Source organism: Protopterus annectens, chromosome 8.part0 (genome assembly GCF_019279795.1).
Source record: "Protopterus annectens isolate FY-2018-M chromosome 8.part0, PAN1.0, whole genome shotgun sequence".
NCBI lineage: Eukaryota > Metazoa > Chordata > Ceratodontiformes > Protopteridae > Protopterus > Protopterus annectens.
Window position 1 is genome coordinate 601,269,762 of NC_056741.1, and position 22,216 is coordinate 601,291,977.

A 22,216-nucleotide genomic window follows, 5' to 3' on the forward strand; every position below is an offset into this window, starting at 1 on the left:
GCCAGCTCTTCATGCCCTCTCTCACAAGTCAGCAAGGATGCCTACCTGCTTGCCAAACATGTTATGGAAGGCAAATGGAGTTAAATCCTGCTGAACTTCCACAGTTAGTCCCGAGAAAAAAACACCCCAAATGCAGCAACTCCAGACTGATCTGACTGTCAACAACACTTTACATCAACCTCAGGAACTGACAGTAGGCCCCCCCCTCACAATTCTCCAAGTACTTAAAACAGGTTTATTTTGTTTAACGGATTAATGCCAACAGGCATTCAGGTAATGAGAAGTCACATTTCTGACTATTGGCAGCTTAGATAGCAAATGCCTGGAACCAGAGTCAAAGAGAAGTTAAACATGAGAAAATCTTGTCAACTGGCCAACTAAAGCCACCTTTTATTTTTTCACCATTAAACTGCTTAACTGCAGCACAGAATATTGGTAATTCAGTACCACAATGAAGTTGCACTAAATTGCACTGTGTGTGGTATGCCTTTTTAAGTGCTGTAGACCTGAGTGAGATAAGTTAACCCCCCCCCCCCAAAAAAAAAAAAACAGTGTTGTGATAGTGAAGCAGCAACCAAAGTGACTGGTGTTTTAGGTGTGAAAGTGTTAGCCAGGCACAGATTCACAAAGCTCATAGTCTTCTGGGGCTATACTAATACATGGAGATATGCACAGAGTGGCTGGTCAAGGACAACACTGCACAAAGCTTCTTCCCAATGGTTAAAGTGTCTGAAATTCTTGTATGGAAGAAAGGTGCTGAGATGGAACAGAACACCACACTAGCAGTATGCAGCAGAGGTCACAGAGAAAATGGTTAATGAGTACTGGTCTAACAAGATTATTCATCTGGGAACTAATACTTTCCATCCACTTTATGAGCTTTGGCTTACAGGTTTTAGGGTACTTCTATGCTGACACTGTAGATGAAACAGGAGAAAGAATAGTGTTACAATCCTGGGAGTTCTTAAAACTCCACATCATCTGCATTTTGTGTCCACCATCATGTCACAGAAACCCATCAACTAGCCAAAGCTTTGAAAAAAACAGAGGGGCAAAAACTAAATATGCTATGACCACAGGAAAAAAGATTTAAGCAGGAGCTAAGAAACTGTTGACGGTCAAATCCTTTGTCTGGGACAAGTGTTTCAGGCTTCCTATCTGAGAAGCCTGTCAGACAACTGCCTGACTACATGCTCAGATGAATATGTTGTAGTGTGTCCACCCACAATAAGTTTAGAGGAATCTGCTGGAAGGCCAACTTTTCTGAAAGCCTGGAAAAGCTTGGATGCAGACTTGGTTGAGTGAAAGAACTCTGAGAGAGGGATTTTTCTAAGGAAAGCATCCAAGATGGCCCTTCTTCAACACCACAGATTAGTTGAACTGATAAGTCTTCATCTTTTTGTGTTGTCAACAGTCCCTCCAGCAGTGACTAACCCCAGAGATGATATTTTCATCTTCTAAGCACATTTCTTCAACATCTCCAGATGTTCAGGGGTATCAAAATGGGGAAAAAAAACAGTTAACAACTAAAGTCGAAAATAATCAATGTCCAAAAGGTGGTTAAAAGTTTAAATGCAACCTCAAATCCTCAAGATTGACTGAAGACGGGTAATATGAAGGTTATCCCCTTTTTATGGGCAGTTTCTAAACAATGCTTTGTAACTAATAATATCCATATAGTTACTGTTCATGATAATGATTTTCTGGAACGACTATTCTAAAACCAAGCCAAGTAAAGTCAAAGTTATACACATATGTCTAGACAAAATGACATACATATTTAAAAATGCTAAGCGTTCGTATACAACTCCTGATAAGGAATCCATAGTGCAGACAGCAACTGGATTAAAATACTAAAATACTAACTTTAAAATACAACCAATAAAATATGGATACTTAGAACTGCTAACAATAAGGTACTCCTACATTTAATTTGCTGGAAGAATTATGAAGCATTGCTTCCAGAAGTACTGAAAGCTACCCTAAATCAACAAAAGCCAAGAGTGAATCATCCCTCAAAAAGAGAGAGCCAAGAAACACAGTATAAATGAAGGACAGCAGATGCTCAGAAGACTGTAAGAATACATTCTTCAGAAAGGCACACAGACTCAAATGAAAGGTTGTGACTGGGAACAAAGGTTATCCTTGGAAGCAGCTAAAAAAACAGCAAAGATTAAAAACTGGACCACTGGAAGTAGTGTCATTCAATGATCAAAAGTGCAAAGAGAATGTAGGGATTTCTAAGATGGCTGCACAATGAGTAACAAGTTTAATTTCAGCTCTCCAAGTGTGAAAACAAAAACTCAGAAAACAGAGCCAGTGAATTTGCCTTTTTGGGTACATTTTAGTTACTGGGAAGTGTACAGCCTGGATGCCAACAGGTAAATTTAGAGAACCTATAAGAAAATCAAACACACTGGTTGGGAAGAATCCTGCAGATGTTCAGCAAAAAAGCAGTTTAAGCTCCAGCTTTGTTGCAAGACATGACTTCCAGTAATCTAGAGGAAAAAAGTCAAATGTGCTCTGCTCAGAGCAGATTAAAATAAACATAACAATGGAGGAGTACATCAACTCAAACAAAAGGTTGGAAAAATGGAACAAGCTTTAAACAGATATTCAGAGAAGACTTGGTTAACTAAAAAGAACTTTGGGAAGAGGGATTCTTCCAAGGAAGTCATCCAAGATGGCCCTTCTTCAACACTATACTCACAGCCTAAAAAAGAAAATGCAAAAATCAGAGGTCAAAATGAAGAAAAAGATGACCGAGTATGAGACTGCTCAAGAAGAGATGTTTCAAAAAAATGGTAGAAATTAATGGACAGAGTGTTTAGGGAAAACATGAGATTTTCTGCTGTACCAGAGAAATTGGAAGGAACAGAATGTATTAATTTTATGAAAGTACAATTAAGCAACTCAACTGGTATTCCATAACAGGGGCTGTTAATTGATATGGCACATCATGCATATACTCCAAATCTGGTCATGAGAAAGCACCCAAGACCTCTAATAGTAAAGATGCAATCCTACCAGCAGAAAGAGTTGATTCTGACAAAACTGTGGCAGAAGGACAAAGTACTAAAAGTTGGAGACAGTAGAGTGTGGAACATGATTACTCACTGTATACCAAGCATATGAGGAATACATTTATTCCAGCAATCAGAGAATGTCAAGAGTCAGGTGTGAGATTCAAGCTGCTGTATCCAGCTATCTTAACAATATTTCCTGGAGGGTCAAAGTAATTTTTAATGCAAAACGTGCAAAAGAGGAACTACAAAAGTCTGTCCAACAAAAACTTGCCTATCAAACAGAAGGGGACTCTGTTTCTTATTCTTCCAACAATAAAGCTCATAGAGAGACTATGCCAGTAAAACCATTTCAATGTTGCAAAGGAAAATGCTTGAGAGAGAGACAAAAGCACAGGAGCTGACTAGAAGAACCAGGAGCACGTTGAAAATGAACCAGACACTGGAGTTTGAAGATGGAGATCAACAGGAAGAAAACCAACAACTTGGAAATTATTGAATAAATGTGGGATCACAAAGCATCAATCATATTTGTGAAATATGGAGTAGCAATAAAAACTGGAATAATCGGACTTGTTTGACTTTGTTAAACTTGTAGGGGACTTCACTTCATGTCATTAATGTTTGGAAGAACATTAAGGAGAAATGAAGAGGAAGGAAAGAGGTAACTAAGTAAAAAAAACGTTTTTGTTTTCAACAGTATTTTATAAAACACGACATACTACATGTTATAATGTAAAGCATGTCAGTGATTGTGTGTTACTGGGATATCAAATTAAACAGATGCCCTTTTCTCCTCATTTTTTCTTTCTTCTTGTTTAGTTTTAAGAAATGTAGGCACTGCAATGTAAAAAGAGAAGAAAGTCTGGACAAAAGCATGTTTAAGATAATAGGCTGTTGGGGTGAGAGACAAATGAGATGGACTGTAAAAGTATACAGAGCATGATATAAATAAATACAATTGATATAATTTTTCTTATTTTTGAATTACGGTCCCTGTCTTGATCCAACATGTTTTAACTGAAAACGAGTAAATAAAAGCACATTGAAAGTAATGACAAGTTTTCCTTTAGCAAATAAATGGTCAAAGTGCAACATGAGAAGTTTGTAGCTGAAGGCAACTATGCATCTGGTTCTCAGGTTTCTATGGAGACAGTCTGATAAAGAGGGCAATAAAAGCAGAATAACTTTTTTTCAATGGCTAAAAGATAACGTTTTCTGAAGGCATTGTTTTCTACATCTAGGAGAGGAATAAAGACAAGACAAAAACAGACAGCACAGTGTAAGTGGAAGCACAAGCTCTGCCACGTGTCATAGTATGGGTAACCTTCACGGTAGGTCTGTTGAAGCATGTGATTTTAGGTGTCAATCTGAGGCACTTGTTCCGATTAGGAAAGTTAAACTTCATTATTTGATGTACATAGTTTTGTGTGTTTGTGTTAATAGGTTATGGTGGTGTTCTGGGGTGTGTTTAATTTCTTGTTTGAGGGTTTTCATTAAAAGAAAAAGTCTTGTAAGTTGTGACATAGGTTCAAATGGCTACGACAAGAAACAAATTTATGCATTTAACACAAAAGATTAAACTAGACATTTAAAAAAGCTGTTATGTATAATGTGGGAATAACTTCTCATCATAATGGCAACACTTTCCATATCTTTGTACATTAATGGTCTCATTGGGTATACACACACAAAAAAAGAAAGAATAGTGAACTATATTAATAAATGTAGAGTACTAATAGCTACGCTACAGGAGACACATTTGGAAAGAATGGAGCATATGAATTTGATAAAGAAAGGTTTTCAGGATAGTTATTCAGCTGAATGTCTGGGACAAAGGAAAAGGGTGTAACTTATATTAATTTGCTAGAGGAACTCCAATAGTGATAAAGGAAGAAAAAAGATACTAATTGTAGATTTGTAGTGTTAACGGGCTGCAGGCAAGGGAGGAGGATTACACTGGCATATAATTATATTTCACCTAAAACTGCTACAATGGAGGTTAAGAAAATTCTGGGAGAATATAAACTGCTTTCACTAGGGAATATTACTTCTAGGTTGGGACTACAATTTGATTTGCGACAGAGAGCATGCACCTGGTGGGCCTACAAGGGAAAATATATCAAAAGAAGGTAGATTTTTGAAAAAAAAAAAAAAAAGAAAATATTTCGTATGAAAGATGTGAATTCAGTAGCAGGAGCTTGGAGAGAACTTACATATTACTCTCAAGGTACAAAAACTGGGCTAGGCTTGACAGAAATTGTATTTCACAGGAACATGTGAATTTAGTTGAAAGTTTTGATATGCATCTAATAACTATTTCAGATCATGGGCCTATAACAATAGAAATAAAAATGCAAAACGATAAAATAAAAATGAGACACTTGTGCTTCCACAGCTATCTGTTAAAGAGTGATTTAAGGAATGGGTATTGGAAATTATCTGGGAGTTATTAGGGAAGATAGAAATTTCTTCAAAAAATATAGCTAGAGTGTGAGATGAAATGAAAGTGGAGTTTTAAAACAGGGTAGAAATAAAAGAAAAATATATGGTTAAGAAGTAAAACGAATTATTTAGAAGGACTAACAAAGGGTAAAATATTTCAGAACAGGGAGAATCTCAAAGAACCATAAGAAGCACAACTGCACAGTGCTATAGAGATAATAAGGGAGTATCTGGATAATATGCATGAGTGTAGAAATATTGCTGTTAAGCAACTGTTTTTTTTTATATCTCCAGAGCACAAAAGCTTTTAGCACAATTTCTCACGCAACAGAAAGTAGAAAGGAGTGCTGAAAAATCTTAGGGAGCCTAAAACAAAGAAAATAACCACAGATTCTGTAAAAATATTAGAAATATTTCAGAAATTTTATGAAAATCTGTATAAAGCAGACAAATGTGTAAATCAAGAAAGTACAAATAGAAATGTTTATGGAAGAATTAAATATGCCAAGGTTAGAGGCAGACAAGGCTCAATTATTAACAGTTAGGATAGGAGGAGATGAGATAAAAATGGTGATATATAACTAATCTATAGGAATGACTCCAAAAATATATGCTATTCCTGTGGAAGTTTGGAAGCTAGGAGGGAAAAAAGTGATAAGAATCTGGAAGGATTTAACAGTATGTAAAAGGAGGAGGAGTACCAACATCCTAGGAGAAAACTGTGGGGGTTGCAATACCTGAAGATGGTAAAGACCAATCAGATCTAGCTTCATATACGCCCATTTTGATTTTAAACCATGTTTGTAAAGTGCTTGTCTGCAATGGCTAAAAGAATGGCAAAGGTGATGCCAATATTGGTAGACATTGATCAGTGTGGTTTTGTGGATGGCAGACAAACATTTGACAACACTAACAGAACAATGATGATCCAGAGGGAAGCAGGATGCAAGAAAATTTGGTGGATCTTGATGAGAAAGAATTCTATAGAGTAAGCTAGGATTTTTTGAGTAGGACAATGATTTGCACTCCCTGGCAAAATACTACGGTTAATTAGGAGTATGATCAGAGGCAAAAATTTAAGTGAGGAGAACCTCTCTGACAGGTTCTGTTTGAATAGAGGAACCAGGAAGGGTTGTCTTCTTTCCCTTTATCTGTATTATATTTAGAACCCCTGGCAAAGAGGGCTCAGAAATTCAATGATATAATTGGCATGGTAATCAAGAAAGTTGGCTTTATTTGCAGATGATATTATTATGTACCTGATAAATCCAGAAAAGGAGATTTCAGTGTTGTGGAACATTCTGAGGCAGTTTCATGTCTTTTCTGGATATAAAATTAATGAAGCTAAGACAAAAGGCAATAGCTGTAAACTACATACCTACACACAAAGTGGTTCAGCAATACCAGTATTTATGGGGACATGAAAACTTGAAGTACTTAGGAGTATGGGTTAAAAAGGATTCTGTTATGGTGGCAAAGGACATGTGAGAAGAAACAAACAAAAAGCTAATATAAAATCTGAGAAACTGGAAGCTTTGTTGTATGGCTACAGATAGCAAGATACAAGAAGTGAAAATGTTTTACTCCCTTTAGTTTTATACACAGGTCAGGCATATTTTTATCAAACAGAGGAGATGTTGTGGATAGCAATTAATAAAGCAGTGAATGATTTTATCTGAGAGGGGAAGAGGGCTGGAGAAAAGTGGGATTAGGTGATCCTTCCAACAGAATGAGTTAATTTGGGATTACATGACGTGAAGGGGTACTTCAAAGCTACACAGTTAAGGCTGCTATACATAGCACAAGCAGAAAGCTATAATTTAAAGTTGAAAGGGATGATGATGAAACAAGGGACGATCAAGAAATAAGACGAGACTGGGAGAGTTTGGATGCAGATCCTTAAGGAGAATAACAGTAACCACACAGAATATTACATGTATAAAATAGCAGCAAGTATTCTAAGAATTAAGCCAACAAGGAAATGATGAAAGGTAATTCTGAGGGATGACTGTAATTACGCATACAGAAAAAAGGCAAGAGTGAGCTGGAATTTACTGGAGAAAACTGACAAAGGAACCAAGGTATTGTGAGCAAATAATAAGGAAAGATAACAGAATGGGAAGAGGCCAAGAATACATTTGGACTACAGGTTAGAGTTTGCCTTCCCTATCAAAGTTTAATAAGAGAATATAGGCAAGGAGTTGGTGTTAAAAAAGCAGTAGGGCATATAAAAATATTGCATGATAACTATAGGAATCAATCTGATGAGGTTAGAAAGGACTAGGAAAGAGTGGATATACAATTCATGAACAATTAACTGGAGGATATATGCATGCCCCCCCCCCTCAATATGCAACCGACTAGAAGATTTAGAATTTTCCTTGGAAGTGTTTACATAGGTATTTTTATACTTCAAGCAGAATTCTTGCTCAGGCAGACTGCAAATAGTGGAAGTGTGATGGGGAAGAAAGAAGAAACTGAGGACATATTTTTGGGGAGTGTAATGAGTTGGCAGACTTTAAAGATTCCCTGCAGACTACTCTATCAGAAATACTGGCTGAGCAAACTGGTGTGACTAAGGAAACTATTTTTTGAGTTGTGATACAGAATAGGAATTGCCTAGACATAAGTAGGGCCTTGCTGAGTTAAATTCTGGTAGCTGGTAAAAAGAAATTACTAGAAAATGAAATCAAACTCTAAACCAACCATACTAGAAGTAGTTAATATGGTAACAGACAAAGAACTGTAAGTGGGATCTTTAGAAAAGGTTAGGAGTAAATTACACAGAAAAATGGGAATTGTGGGAACAATACATGCAGGATAATGTTTTGGAGGAGGTATGAGGTTTAAGGGAAGACAGAAATTGAATGAGCTAAGTAATATCTGACAGATAATGACTGTTTATAAAATTATATGTGACATACAATGTTTGCAACTGAAAATAAGTCAATATGGCTTGTTTTCATTTACAGAAATGTATGATTGCCTATGTCATAAGTGATAATTCAACAAAGATGTTTCTTGTTTAAAAAAAACAGTGCATAGAGAATGTAAACAAAAATTGCTCGGTGGGTAATTTTGCAAAGGGCACATCAGTCTAGACATTGCCTGAAAGCTAATTACTCATAAAATACACCTGGCACAGAAGTACGGAACAATCCAAACCACAAATGTGACAGGATATCCATAAGAAGAAAAACTTGTACGGCAGGTCAAAGGAAGCAAGCATTCAATTGCCAAAGATCACAAGAGGAATGTTTAACTGAAGAGTGCACACTGGTCAATCCCAAAGAAAAAATACCAAAAGAGACACCTGCCAAAGCAACCAATCAACTCAATGGAATTAGTAACAACTGCATTGCTTTGACTGTGTTGAAGAATGCAATGGAGGCTGCAGAAAACTGGCATCACACATTAAATGAAATATGTGCTAAGGATTTCTGCAGTAAATTTCAGGAAAAAACACTCTTGTATCAACCTAGAGTGAATCATGGTAGTACTTCACCTTAAGAAAATGGTGGATCACATGATGTAAACCTGGTGTGTTTCAGAATTGAAACAGGTAAAAAGTTCAGTAAATATAGCTAAACAGCTCTGGTTGACAATTGTGTTATAAAAGGTTTCCTGGCAGTTGGAAAAATTGCAGGTAACCTATCAAGGAATACCCAAGGGCAGCTGTGAAAAAAATGCAGTAGAAAAAGGCTGCCTGTGTTGCACAGACATTTGGAGCCATAACTACAACTCCAGCAGTATAAGCTCAGCTAGCACACACGGGTACTGGCGAAGCCTTTTGAAATGGAAATAAGTTTTTTTACTGGTATGAGTATTCCGGGAGCAAGCAAGGTCTCAGTGCATGAGTACCACTTCTGTGACTGGAGTGTGCACAGACTCCAAAGGCTGGGCTTTGCCTAACAAGCACTGTGGCTGTACTGTAGCAACGGTGTGTGGAGGCAGGCACCCACATTCCTGGAGTAACAGGCCAGACTATGGCATTGCCCAGATGAGGTGCCAAAAGGACTGAAACACGGTTTTAACTAAAACAACCAAATTGCCATGGATGACAGTCTACCTCTGCTTAACTCTGTACTGCCAGCCAGGATGAGAGAATGATAGGGTCAACAGGGTAGTATAGCTGGCTGGGGAAAACCCCCAAAAATGCAGATAAAAAAAATAAATAAATAAATTATAAAGGATTACAATGAAGCTTGTTTTCCCTCTTTTGCTGCTGCAATTATAACTTTGACAGCCCAAAGACTCGAGAGGGAGACTAATAATGACTAGGTCTGGTTTAGAACACAAAAAATGCAAATTCATGGGTTTTAATCAGAAAAGGAACACAGTTTTTTTTTTTTTCACATTTCCTGGTCTCTACTCCTCCTTCAGCAGGGCAGCTTCTACTTTTTCTTCCCTGCAGCAGTCACTCTCCCCACTCTGTGCATTCACATGTGAGGGGTCATTGTTATTGCACACATCACTGTCTCTGGATAAGGCACATTGTGGCAAGTCTGAAGTCCTGCCTTCTTCTTCTTCTTGTCCTGCTGTTACATTATTTCCATTCACATGTAGCTGATTCTGACTGTTCTGAGGTTTAGAACTTTTGGGTACTCCATCTGACGTACCTTCAGAACTTCCCTGTTTTAAAAAAAATCATGTTATCAATAGCTCAAAGACAGTAAAAGAGATTTCAAAAAGTCAAACATTACTTGGTGCAAGGTACTTTTGATGTTCTCACGAATACCAACCCTTAATCCAGTAAAGATTGTAAAAGATCCTCTTCCTCAATGAAAGTATACACAATATTTATAAGAATGAATACTCTTCATCTTCTCCTATATGCAGAAAAAGGTGCTCACAAGGTGCAATAACTACTTTTAAGAAGGTTATAGCAGTAGGTTACAGTAACCCTTACAGGTTAGAAGCAACAGCATCATTCTAAGTTTCTGGTTAGCATTAGAGAAATACTATACAAAAGAATTAGCTTATGTTCTCTACTTGACACTGAACCTGATGAAGAAATCCTATGAACTGAATCACAATGTTATACTTCTAATGCAGATGATTTCACAATGGCAGTATTCCTTATAGTTAAATAAATTCAGGAATTGGCAAAGAGTTTTAAGCAGTGTACTTCTACATCTGTTCTAAATGGATTTATATCCTTAAAAATACAATCACTACATGGAAAAAATGGAAACACCTGAATTTAACAGATATGTTTTTGACATATCAGCTTAGCTAGGAGGACACTAGTGAAAGAATCGGTTCAACCTTCCAACCGTCATATCACATTTTTTCTAGGAAGGTCTTACACATGGCAGCACACACACTCAATGCTTGCACATACAGTGACATTAGGCACTAGACCATAACAGCATGCCTAGTTCCTCTGTTTGCCAGTTAGCCCACAATGGAAAAGCAACCACAATTCTTGCAAATCAAAAATGTTTGACAGCATTACTGGCAAACTTTCATGGAAATCCGAAAAGAAGGTCCAGGAAGACGGGTATGAAAGTAGAGGGGAGAGCACTGGACCTATCGTAAGTGCAGATCCAGAATAGTGTGTGATGTGGTATTACTGCTGTGATATCTTCAGTTCAAATATTTATTTGCTGGCCTGCAGCTATTAATGCACTCTAGCCAATAAATAAATCACATTCTGAACCTTGCAACCCTACCAATCAGCAGCTGCAGCTTTGGATCCACTAATAAAAATATGCTGCAGAGGCAGGGTTATTAAACTCCTGATGGACAGATTGAGGTGGTATCATTTGTTGTTTAAATGTACATGGCAAACTATGGTACTGATTGACGTACTGTATCTGCAGACAAATTAATAATCATTTGTTTTACAAATAAGCATTTATTTGGTACTACTTCACGGTATAATCTGCTCCTAACACTAGAACAACTGGTTGGCAACTGTAAAAGCACAGACTTACAACAGAAAGCATGTTTTTTAGTATCCATGTATTATTGAAAGACGCTGAATAACTCCACATCTTATTGCAGTCTCATTAAAGACAAAATTGTTAGTCTTTCTCATTACTTATTTAGTGTTGAATGGGTTAAGTCCCATTTAACACTGCAACCTCTTCAGCTGTTCAGAAAAGGCTATGTCTTGCTGAAACATACGATTTTGCTAAAGATACCCCATCAAACAATGTAAGAGTCCAAAAAGTCTCATTTTTACTTTGTTGTTACTATTGGAGAACTGAAGTTTAGCTGGTTCTCTTCAATTTATTTTATATCACACATTAAGGTGCTTCAAATGTAGTATTACTTTTTCCTGCAATCAACTCCCTTTTTCCCACTTTATATGGGGTTGGGTGTTGCATCAACATTAGTAAATGTGACCAAATCACTTACAGTTAACGTTTAAACTGCCAGGTGACGAGCTCTGACGTGTATTTGAAAGAAACTCAAACTTTTTTTCTGAAAATGTTAAAGATACTTCCTATTCTGTCCTGGTAGCTCACCTTCCTCCCACCAAATGCCAAAATCAGAAATGCCCTGGATAAACGTGGACAGATGGTAACCTAAGCAATGCCAAGCTGAAAAGGTAAGCCAAGTAGTGATAGTCAAGAGGAGGAGTAATTCACTCTGATAGTAAACTATATCTCAGTGGTAGTTCCATCAGCAGACCGGCAAAAATTATCCTTCAACAAGAACAGTATTTGTGGTGGGAGTGTAGATGACAAAGGTATCCATAACATTTATATTTTCATTGTAGTTCAGTAAATAAACCCATCACCTTTTCTGGATTTCAGGCCATTTCAGGCCACTCTTTCTGTCTTCATCAACAGTCAAAATGTTACACAGGCAGTCAAAGATACCTCATAGCAAAAGATTCAGCAGTTGTCAATCCACCTGGAAAAGGTGTGCTTAGCGACTAGCAGCACCTCATTCCACGATGCGAAAGAAATGAAAAAGTACTCAATCTTCCTTAACTCATGCAGTCACTACAGGGAAAAAAATCTCAGCTGACATTTCACATCTAGGGTTTGAAAAACTTTTTCCTTTGGTTTCCAACCTAATGGTAAGAGATGCACAAAAATGGTACGGATCAGGAATAATTTACAAATATCAGATACGTCTCCTACATGTAAAGACATGTAGCTTTGAGATTATGCAAGCAGATGTGATAGCCACCAGAAAAAGTGTTTTTTCCTAAGATAAGAATTTCAACTCTGCAAAACCAGCAGATTTAAATAAAGAATATGCATGTTAGTCAATCATGAACTCCAAATTCATGGCGGGAAGTTCTTCACAAGTTGGTGCTCAACCTCAACCCTGCCCTCCACAAGGTCAAGATGGGCAAGAAACAACCGACACTGCATATTCACCTTAACTGAGGCTGAAATTATGCACGTTACAGAAAAATCTGCACAAACTGCAAACTGACCTTCACTGGGGTGTAACATCTGGTACTGTTCTGCCTAAATGATGTCACATCTGCACTTGGCAGACTAACAGTGTCTGATGGAAAGCATTCTGGCAACGACAGTCAGTTATGACATCCATATCAGAAAGTCCAGAAGGATCAGAGGATATACAGCATTAACTAAACCATGACGTGGACATACACTGTCATCTAACCATGACAGACTTTTCTTAACTTGAGACAAAAATGCTTTCTATATTGCTAGGGATCTGAAAGCCCTAAACCCCACCCTTCTTAGCCACCATGGAATAATGAGACTTAATTTTGGTATTAGTTTCCTGAACACTGCAACAAAGGTGTGGGATCAGCATGAATGGTGGGAAAGTGCACAAGACTCTCTACTGCCAGGAAATTAAGTTTCCAATATGTCCAATGCAAGCTTCTTACCTTGCTTACGTGTGTGTGTGTGTGTGTGTGTGTGTGTGTGTGTGTGTGAGCTGGGAGGGGTAGCCGTGTTCTCTTGGGTGTACAGGTCAATTTCTGGATAGCTCCACTACCTAGAAGACTCCGACCTAATTCCTGAATCCACAACTTCAGAAAAATGCTGCAAAAATGGCTCAAAGATTCCACCTGCACATTGACTTACCTGGGATACTGTCTGCCTAAATACGTTACTTCTCCACAAAGGGGGTATGAACATGATAGACTAGTCGTCAAGGATGAATAATCAGGAGCCCCAGATGCATCTTTCCCTCCAAAACCAGGAAGACTGCTCATAGCTCCAATGGCTGATGAACAGCTCTCCTCTCTAGGTGAACAAGCTATGCCAGCAAATCATCCTGCTTCATGACCTACAGTAGATTCAGCTGAAAAGATGGGAGATTCATCTTGATACTGGTACAGCAGACCACCATTCCAACTCCATAACTGGTGATATGGGTCAGAGTCTAGAAGCATACCCCTGAGCTTTTAAGTGCTTCAATTGCCAATGGCAAAGGCTACATTCCTCTGCAACATCCTTATTTTCATCTGTGTAAACAGCATCATAAACTGAATAACAGCCATTAGGTCCAGAAGCTCCAGCAGGTTAAAAGCCTGGATCTTCTTCTGTCCCCCCCATGCAGGCTGCTAATTAGATTCATAACCTCCAGCAATCTTATCTCTACAGGCAAGAGTAATATGCACAACAGGAAGTCCAGCTCTATGCCTGTAAAGGAATTTTTTTGAAAACAGGTTGGAGAGGACTTCTCAGTCTACTTTTACTTACAAGAACTTCAACGACAGATGCTCTCACTAGAAATACACTACAGGGATGCCACTCAAGAGGGCCAAAATGAGTCAGTCATACAGGCAAGGGAACGGTAAGGCTCTGTCCATCATGGCCAGCACCTTTTAGAACCCTTTTTGGATAGGAAAATTCAAACAGCAGCACATTATACTCAATGGGATACTGAGCCTGAGCAACTAAAAAGACTTTCCTCCGAGGACCCAAACAATAATGTGCCAAAAGGTGTCCACATCCAACATTATCACTTAAACATGCTGTAGCACCACAGAAATTACCCTCTGGGCTCTCACCATCCAGGAACAGAAGTACCAGCTGTGCTAACTGAAGCTGAAGGTCCAAGATGGGTTACAATCCATCTGTCCTCTTCAGAACCCAGTCATGGGTGGGCATAAAATTGCTGGCCTCATTTCAAATATGGGACTGCCTCAACAGTTCCTTTCAGTAGTAAAGTAAGGGCATTCCCAACAGCTCTGTGGAGACGGTATGATCCTTTAGTGAATTTTCTGCTGGAGAACCTAATAGCTCTAAGATGCAACTGACTATATCTAGAATGTACTGGTTCTTGGTTAAGGCCAGGACAACTAGTGCTGGGCTTCTGGAGTCATTGGTTTGGGTGACATGGCCTGTACTAAAGAGTAAAAGACACTGTAATGCTTAAAGACCTTTCTCAGTCTGTGAGGAAGCTTCTTCCTTGTTGGCAGAGTTGTTTGGCAAGAGGAGAAAGAACCAAAGGAGAGAATGGGGAAAATCACAGTGGTCCACTACAGAGGTGAGCTTTTTTTGTTAAAAGATTATCCAGCAAAGTCTAAGGAGAACTAGGTTAAGACCCCCCCCCCAAAAAAAAGGGATGTCCAAGGATGAAGTCCTGACTATTAAGTAGACGACCTGGATTCAAACAGCAGCCCTTGTGATGGAGAAGTCAGCTAGGGAGGGAGAGAAATGATGCACTGCATGCTTACCTACATAGGTTCATAGGTTCATAGATTCATACTAGGCTAACTGCCCTTGCGAGCCATTTTAAGCCTAGCTAATTATCCCCTGTGAGATTCAAACCCTGTACCTTGTGTTTATAAGGCAAACACCTTAACCATTAAGCCACCCTCCCAACTGGGGAAAGATCAGGAGTAACTGCACTAAGGTGCTCATTCTGCCACAATTTGAGAAAAGATGAAGCCCTGCCTACTCATCTTCCATGCATATGGAACAGGGATAAGTGTACTAAGCTATACATTCTGTCACAGTTTGAGAAAAGATAAGTAATTGCCTGGTTATCTCTCCCTGGGGGGGGGGGGGGCAATGTTGAGTTCCCTACGATACACATTATGTTACAATTCCCACCGGACAAGAAGAAAGTACCTACTTACAATGGGGGTGGGGGCGGGGCTATGTGAGAAGTAGCCAACATGTAAGTGAATGACAGATTCTGCACTGCCACTATACTACCAGTTCTATAAAGCTAACTGGGTGTGCCCAAGGCAGGAACAGTAAGGTTTAAGGGGTGGGGACCTCTAACAGCTGCCTGGATGACAGTCACAATGTGGCTGTATACTTACCCTGAAATGAAGAATAAAGGAGTGTGAGACAGTCATCACAGGGACTCGGACAGCTGGCATGAAAGGAGGAACATAAAAATATTTAAAAGGGGCATCCAGGGTAAACTGTCTGCACTGCTCCTCTGGAAAAAACAGCCTCAGCCAAGCAAATCTCTACAAAGTTTCCAGTCAAAAACACAGCAGGATAGATAGATGTAAGCTCTCTCCTAAAGCCAAAGACAGTTATGACCTGCTTCAACCCTAAAATCAGAATCAAGTCCAAGGCTAGTAGAAATATATCTTATATTTTTTTCTCATTACATATTTTTTTCACTCCTATGTTTTGTAGTGTAACAAGATACTTTGTGATTTAAAATACATGTAACTGATTTTTGAAAGATTGTGATTGTGGATCTCTTATCCCTGGACTTCCACTGACAATGGGCACTTTCTGGCCTACTCAGACTTTTCCAGTAGACAAATATTAAATAAATAAATAAATAAACAAATAAATAAGATGGGTTCTTAGGCAATGGGCTTAAGGGATACCCCTCTCCTCACTTCCTAGAGGCTCCATCCTGATTTTGTAGTGTGGCTCCCAATTCCCAGCATGGGAGCTGGAACCACAGGGTGGGGAGGAGGGGTAACAAATGCTCCAGTTTCAAAAGACTGCCCAGTATGCCCTGAAACTGCCACTACAGTAATGATTAAGCAGAAACATTCGCATTGGCGTTTCCAAGGTAAACACAAGGACAGGTAGCCAGAAAAAGATAATTTAAGTGATAAATTGTGTTCTTCTGGCTGCCCGAGCTTGCAATTACCATGGAAAAGCCTATGTGAATATTTCAGAGGCATAACAGGTTCATAGGTGTGTACTAGGCTAATGGCTCTGGAGCCTTTACAAGCCTAGCCCATAGGATTACCCTGGCATTGTGCCACCCGACCTTGGTTCCCAGTGTCTCTGCTGAGTAGAGCCACTGGAGTATTCCCATCCACTCATCAAGATTTCTCTTGAAGATTGGCAGTGAGGTACATATAAATTAGTACCAGGTTAACTACCCCTGTGGGCCATTCCAAGCCCAGCCAATTACCCCATGTGAGAATCAAACCCTGCACCTTGTGCCTATAAGATGAACACCTTAACCACTATGCCAGCCTCCCATTGACAATATTTAATTTTAGACCACTTCTTGGAAAGCAGACAGATCATGTTTTCTATTACCCCATCTGTCCGGCACATTCTAGGTATGTTTGATCAACACCTTTTGTCAAGAATTTTGGACAAAGCCAAAATAACAGCGGAATGAAGGCTTAAAACCAGGGATAATGTTTAAACATTACTTACCCATTTAAAATTTTAATAGAACAGATTTTGCATCAACATGCACTTTCTGAACAATAGAAGGATGAAACTTTAATGTCTGGTATTAGTGACTGACTGTAATCCCCTGCATACCTCTCAACTTTTGCTAAAGGAATTCTGGAAAAAGCCAAATGTAATGAAGGGATACAGGGCCAAGATCAGGAACAGATTTTAAATACTACTCTTAAAAGCTTAGAAAGATGTTAGACTAACAGTTTTGCTTTAGTATGCATATACTGAAGGATACGAAGGCTTAGACTCAGAGTCTCATTATTTAGTAGGCACAGTCCTCAATGGTTTGCCAAAAAAAAAAAAAAAAAATTTTTATGAAGAACAGACAAAAAATATGAGGAAAAATCTGGACATTCTGTGAAATTCTGAAGAGCTGAGAGGTACAATTCTTAATGATTTATCAGAAAATCAAACATTTTAAAAGGACCAGGGCAAAAATATAAAGCAAACTCAAGGCTGTTCTACCAAAGTCTGGACAGTTTATTTATTGATTGCCGTTTGCTTACCAGGTAAGTGGGCTGGTCTACTGACTTCTTTTTAGTCACAACCTGAGATCAACAGCAGTAAAAATAACAATTTACACAAATACAATAAGATACTATATTACACTTCCGCGGTAGTGTTGTTGCCTCACAGCAAGAGGTTCTCCCATTCGATTCTCGGCTTGGGTTGGGAGTGCCTTCTGTGTGGAGTCTGCATGTCCTCCCCACGGTCGAGTGGGCGTTCGAAAGACATGCGTTGAATGGGTGTGCCCTCATTGAAGGTTGGGCGTCGGCCTGGCAACTCGACACCATAAAAAACAACTGCCAATCATTAATGGACCGGAGTTCCGCTGTGGCGACCCCTAACCGGGAAAAGCCGAAAGACAAACAACAACAACAATAAGATATTATATTCACATACATATTTCATACAGTTAAGAAGTGTGTTTTATTTCCATAAGTTGGCGCAGACCTGCATGTTTACTCCTTTCACCCACTGAGTACCAGAATAGGCTTTGGCTCTCCTGTCTAACAGCTTGTTTTAGGCAGAATTTGCTACAAACGTACATTTCACTGGAGCTAGATTGACTTCCAATATAGTAACATTTTGCTGTATTAAATCATTCATTTATTCTCTTATACCCACTTTACCTTATTCATAGTCATTATGGGGAGTAGACAGACTTCTTGACAAGCTATGGCAGTAAGCCATAAAAACAGTTAGATTCATAGATTTTCCAAGGACAACAAATCTTATGACCATTCACACTGCCAGTACCCTCCCTCAGGGAGTACTGCCTTTTTCCAGGAGGGCCATACCAGTAAAACCCAGAGTAAATAGGTGGATATGCATCCAGTCACTAGTTTATGTTTAAAGTAACACAGTAAATTGTACTGCTTAACTTGCAAAGGAAGTTTATTCTAAAGGTTTGGGAGGTGTTGCCTCTCCCCTGCGCAGTATTTATCTGTTGGTGAAGATTTAGGTCCCTGGTTCTAGTATTTGTGAAGATGTTGGACTTGTGGAGAATCAGGAGGTCCAGGACAACTTGGTCTTTAATGGTGCAGCAAGCAAGACAGACATCTCCTTAAAAGTCTTTAAGACACTTAATAAATGGATAGAGTTTCCGGCATATCTTCGCAGCTCAGGGACTTTAGGTCTGTAATCTTTTTGGTTAGGAATCTTTAGGGTATTACTACTTGTTTGATATGATTAATGAAATATACCCCAAAGAGGGCATTGTACTCAATAACTGTGTTGACCTATGCTGAGTATAAAGCAGTGATTAACTCCTTAGACCATGATTATATTCCTTTGGCAATTAGGTGGGCTAAGTAAAAGGAGTTCCTGACAGCTGTTGTCACATGACGGTTCAAAACATAGGGCGCCATCAGTCCATGCATCTAAGTCCCTGATAAAATTTTCATTTTGTAGTTCTGTGTTAGCTACACACTATTATACTGTATGGTGAAGGGAGAGAGATTGACTACCAAAAGTGATACTACCCTGTTTAGCATTCAACTTCAGTTCATTTATAGTACATCAGGAGTTTACTAGGGATAGTTCATTAAGAAGAGTTTGGGTGATATATGTGACTTAACTTACAGTCTGCAGTCATCTACAAACTTGGTTAGCCAGAGGTCTTAGCTCTCCACTTGGAGATCAGAGAAGTAAACGTCAAAAAGGAGATGTTCCAGCACTGAGCCCTGAGGGACACCACTGCTCACTTTCACACTTAGTGATGAAGCATCTGCAACTTGCACTTTGTGGGATCTGTCATTCAACCAGTTTTCTATCCATCTTACCACCTATAAGTCGATTTTTAAAGCAATCAACTTTTGTATGATGCCAGCACATTGAATGGTGTTGAAGTCCTTCACCAGGTCAAGATGCACCACATCACATGCACTGCAAGGCCATCCTCTACAGCCTTTGTAACCCTTTTAAAGTTTATTAGGTTAAGTAGACAGGATCTACCCTTCTCAAAGCCACACTGTTGGGGGTCAGCTCAATAACACACCCCATGGTTTTGCAGAGGAGGCTTGTAAGCTTGACAAGACTAACTACCCAGGTCAGTTTTAAGGCCATCCTTATTGAGGGGCATTAGCACTACAGTGCATCACTAATCAGGGACAAAGCCAGTAACTAAACTTAGGTTCAACAGCTTGAGGAGTGTGTCTACAAGGGCATGTTTAACAGTATTATGCAACCAAGTATATGATACTTAGTAATAAAGATACAACCAAAGGATTGTTGTGTACCAGACATCTGACAAAACAAAGCATCAGTCTCTCCCAATTATGCAATAACATCTAGATGATTTTGAATATTTGCCTGGAAGTGCTTACATAGTTATTTTTATACCTCGAGCAGACTTCAAAGAATTTTTCCTCAGATAGACAGCAAATGTTGGAAGTGTGATAGAGCAAAAAAGGGTGATTTGGAACATATTTTCTGGGAGTGTAATGAGCTGGTAGACCCTGCAGACTGCTCTGTCGGACATGGTGGGTGAGCAAGTTGGACTGACTAAGGAAATTATTTTTTGAGCTATGATACAAACTCGGAATTGCCTAGACATAGTAAGGCCTTGCTGAGTCTAATTATGATGGCTGCCAAAAAAGCAATTACTAGAAATGGAAATCAAAGTTTAAACCTACCTTACTAGAAGTAGTGAAGATAGTAACACAGTTAAAACAACTGGAACTGGGATCTTTAGAAAAGGGAAAGAGTAAGTTACATAGGAAAAAAATGGGAACTGTGGGATCAACACATGCAGAGGAGGAACAAGGTTTAAAAAAAGGCAGGACTTGAATGAACTATGAAATGGTTGACTAACAATCACTGGATATGTTAAAAGTGATCTATAATGTTTGCAGCAACAGTTGTTTCGGCACAGTTTGAAATGTATGTTTACAACTGACGACTGTGTCGCTATTGTTTATTGTCAGTTATATAAATGTAACATGGCCTATGTCATACATGATAATGTAATAAAGAGAGTTCTTGTTAAAAAAAACAAGCATCTTGGATGTTTATTTTTTACCCAGATGTTACATAGGTTCATAGGTTCATACTAGGCTATCTGCCCTAGGGCATTTATAAGCCTAGCCAGAGTGTGTGTGGCTTTCACCACCCCTTAGTATGAGAATACTATACCCATTAGTTTGTTGTGCCTTTGTCCAGCAGTGATACAGAGATGATTCCCGGGGTAAACCTACGATCTCCCATCCACTCGTCAAGATTTCTCTTGAACAGAGTCAGTGAGGGGCTCTGCCTCACATGGACTGGGATTCTGTTCCATAGTGTAGGGAGTCTCTGGGTGATGAATCTGTCCCTCCAGCACGTCCTATTTATATCCGTGTTGAGGTTTAAGTCTCTTGCTCTCGTGGCTCTGGTGGATTTGGATTTTTTGGAGGTGGAGCATGTCCATTAATTCCGGGCTGGACATGGCCTTGTATGTCAGGCACAGATCACCTCTGAGCAGACGGTATGCGACTGAATAGAGCTGGAGTTTCTTCAGTCGGGCATCATTATGACATATGTTTGAGCCTTTATCCTTTTGGTGAGGAACTTTTGCGGTCTTTCCAGCTGCTGCAGGTGTTGGGTAAGGTACATTCCGAATGGGCGTTGTACTCAATCACTGGTCTGATAAGTGAAGAGTACAGGGGTACAATGACCTCTCCTGATCTGGATGTGAATCCCTTCATGATCAGGTGGGCAATGTAGAAGGTCTTCCTAACCACTTTGGCAATGTGAGTGTCAAAGAGAGGTTACTGTCAACTTGGGTCCCCAGGTCCCTGATAACTTCTTCCGTGTTTAATGGATTACCACTTATGTGGTAATTAGGGGTTACCTTGTTTTTCCCAAAGGGTATGACTATACATTTTTTGGCATTTAGCTTAAGGCCATGGCTCTGGCACCAGTTATCCATTTCTATGAGACCTTTCTGGAGGATGTCTGTGTCTGATGGAGTGTCAATTATGGTGCCCAGTTTGCAGTCATCTGCAAATTTTGTCAGCCACAATCCCCTATGTTTGCCTGCACTTCAGAAAAATAAATGCCGAACAAGAGGGGGCCCAGGACTGAGCCCTGTGGGACACCGCTCGTGACCGGCTTAGAGTCTGACATGGCACCAGCAACTCTAACCCTGTGTGTTCTGTCCTTGAGCCAGTTTGCAACCCATCTTGTGACATATGGGTTTACATCTAAGCTGGTGAGCTTTTCTATGATGCCAGTGGGGTATTGTGTCGACAGCTTTTGCTAGGTCAAGGTAGGCTGTGTGAACTGCCTTACCCTCATCAATGGCCTTAGTGACTGTTTGAAAAAGTCAACCAAGTTCAAGAGGCAGGATCTGCCCTTGACAAAGCCAAATTGGGTAGGATCCAGTGTCTGTAGGTCCCCAATGTCTTTATTTATGAGTTCCATTATGATCCTCTCCATAGCTTTGTAGACAAGGCTCGTCAAGCTTATGGGCGGTAATTTCCAGGGTCCGTAGAAGCACCGCCTTTGTGGAGTGGGACCACAGTTGCCGTCGCCATTCTTTGGAGTGCGTATCCTGTAGTAAGGCTAAGATTAAACAGCAGCCTTATGTGTGGGTTTAGTTCCTCATTGAGTTCATGTAGCACACAGCCGGGGACACCGTCCGGTCCCATTGATGCTGTATTTTTGCTTTAGAGAGCAGCTCTCACCTGG

The 22,216-nt window shown here is 39.5% G+C and overlaps 1 protein-coding gene across 1 annotated transcript in view; it reads right to left on the reverse strand.

Annotated features, from left to right (window-relative positions):
- Positions 1-9,282: 9,282 nt before the first annotated feature.
- The window catches only part of FAM120C (family with sequence similarity 120C), a gene marked incomplete at its 5' end in the record, with an annotated part of 1,286,378 nt that continues 1,273,444 nt past the window's right edge, over positions 9,283-22,216 (reverse strand). Inside the window, one exon of the mRNA XM_044079289.1 lies at positions 9,283-10,100. Within this exon, the coding sequence (XP_043935224.1) occupies positions 9,837-10,100 (264 nt within the window). The remainder of the gene's footprint in view (positions 10,101-22,216) is intronic.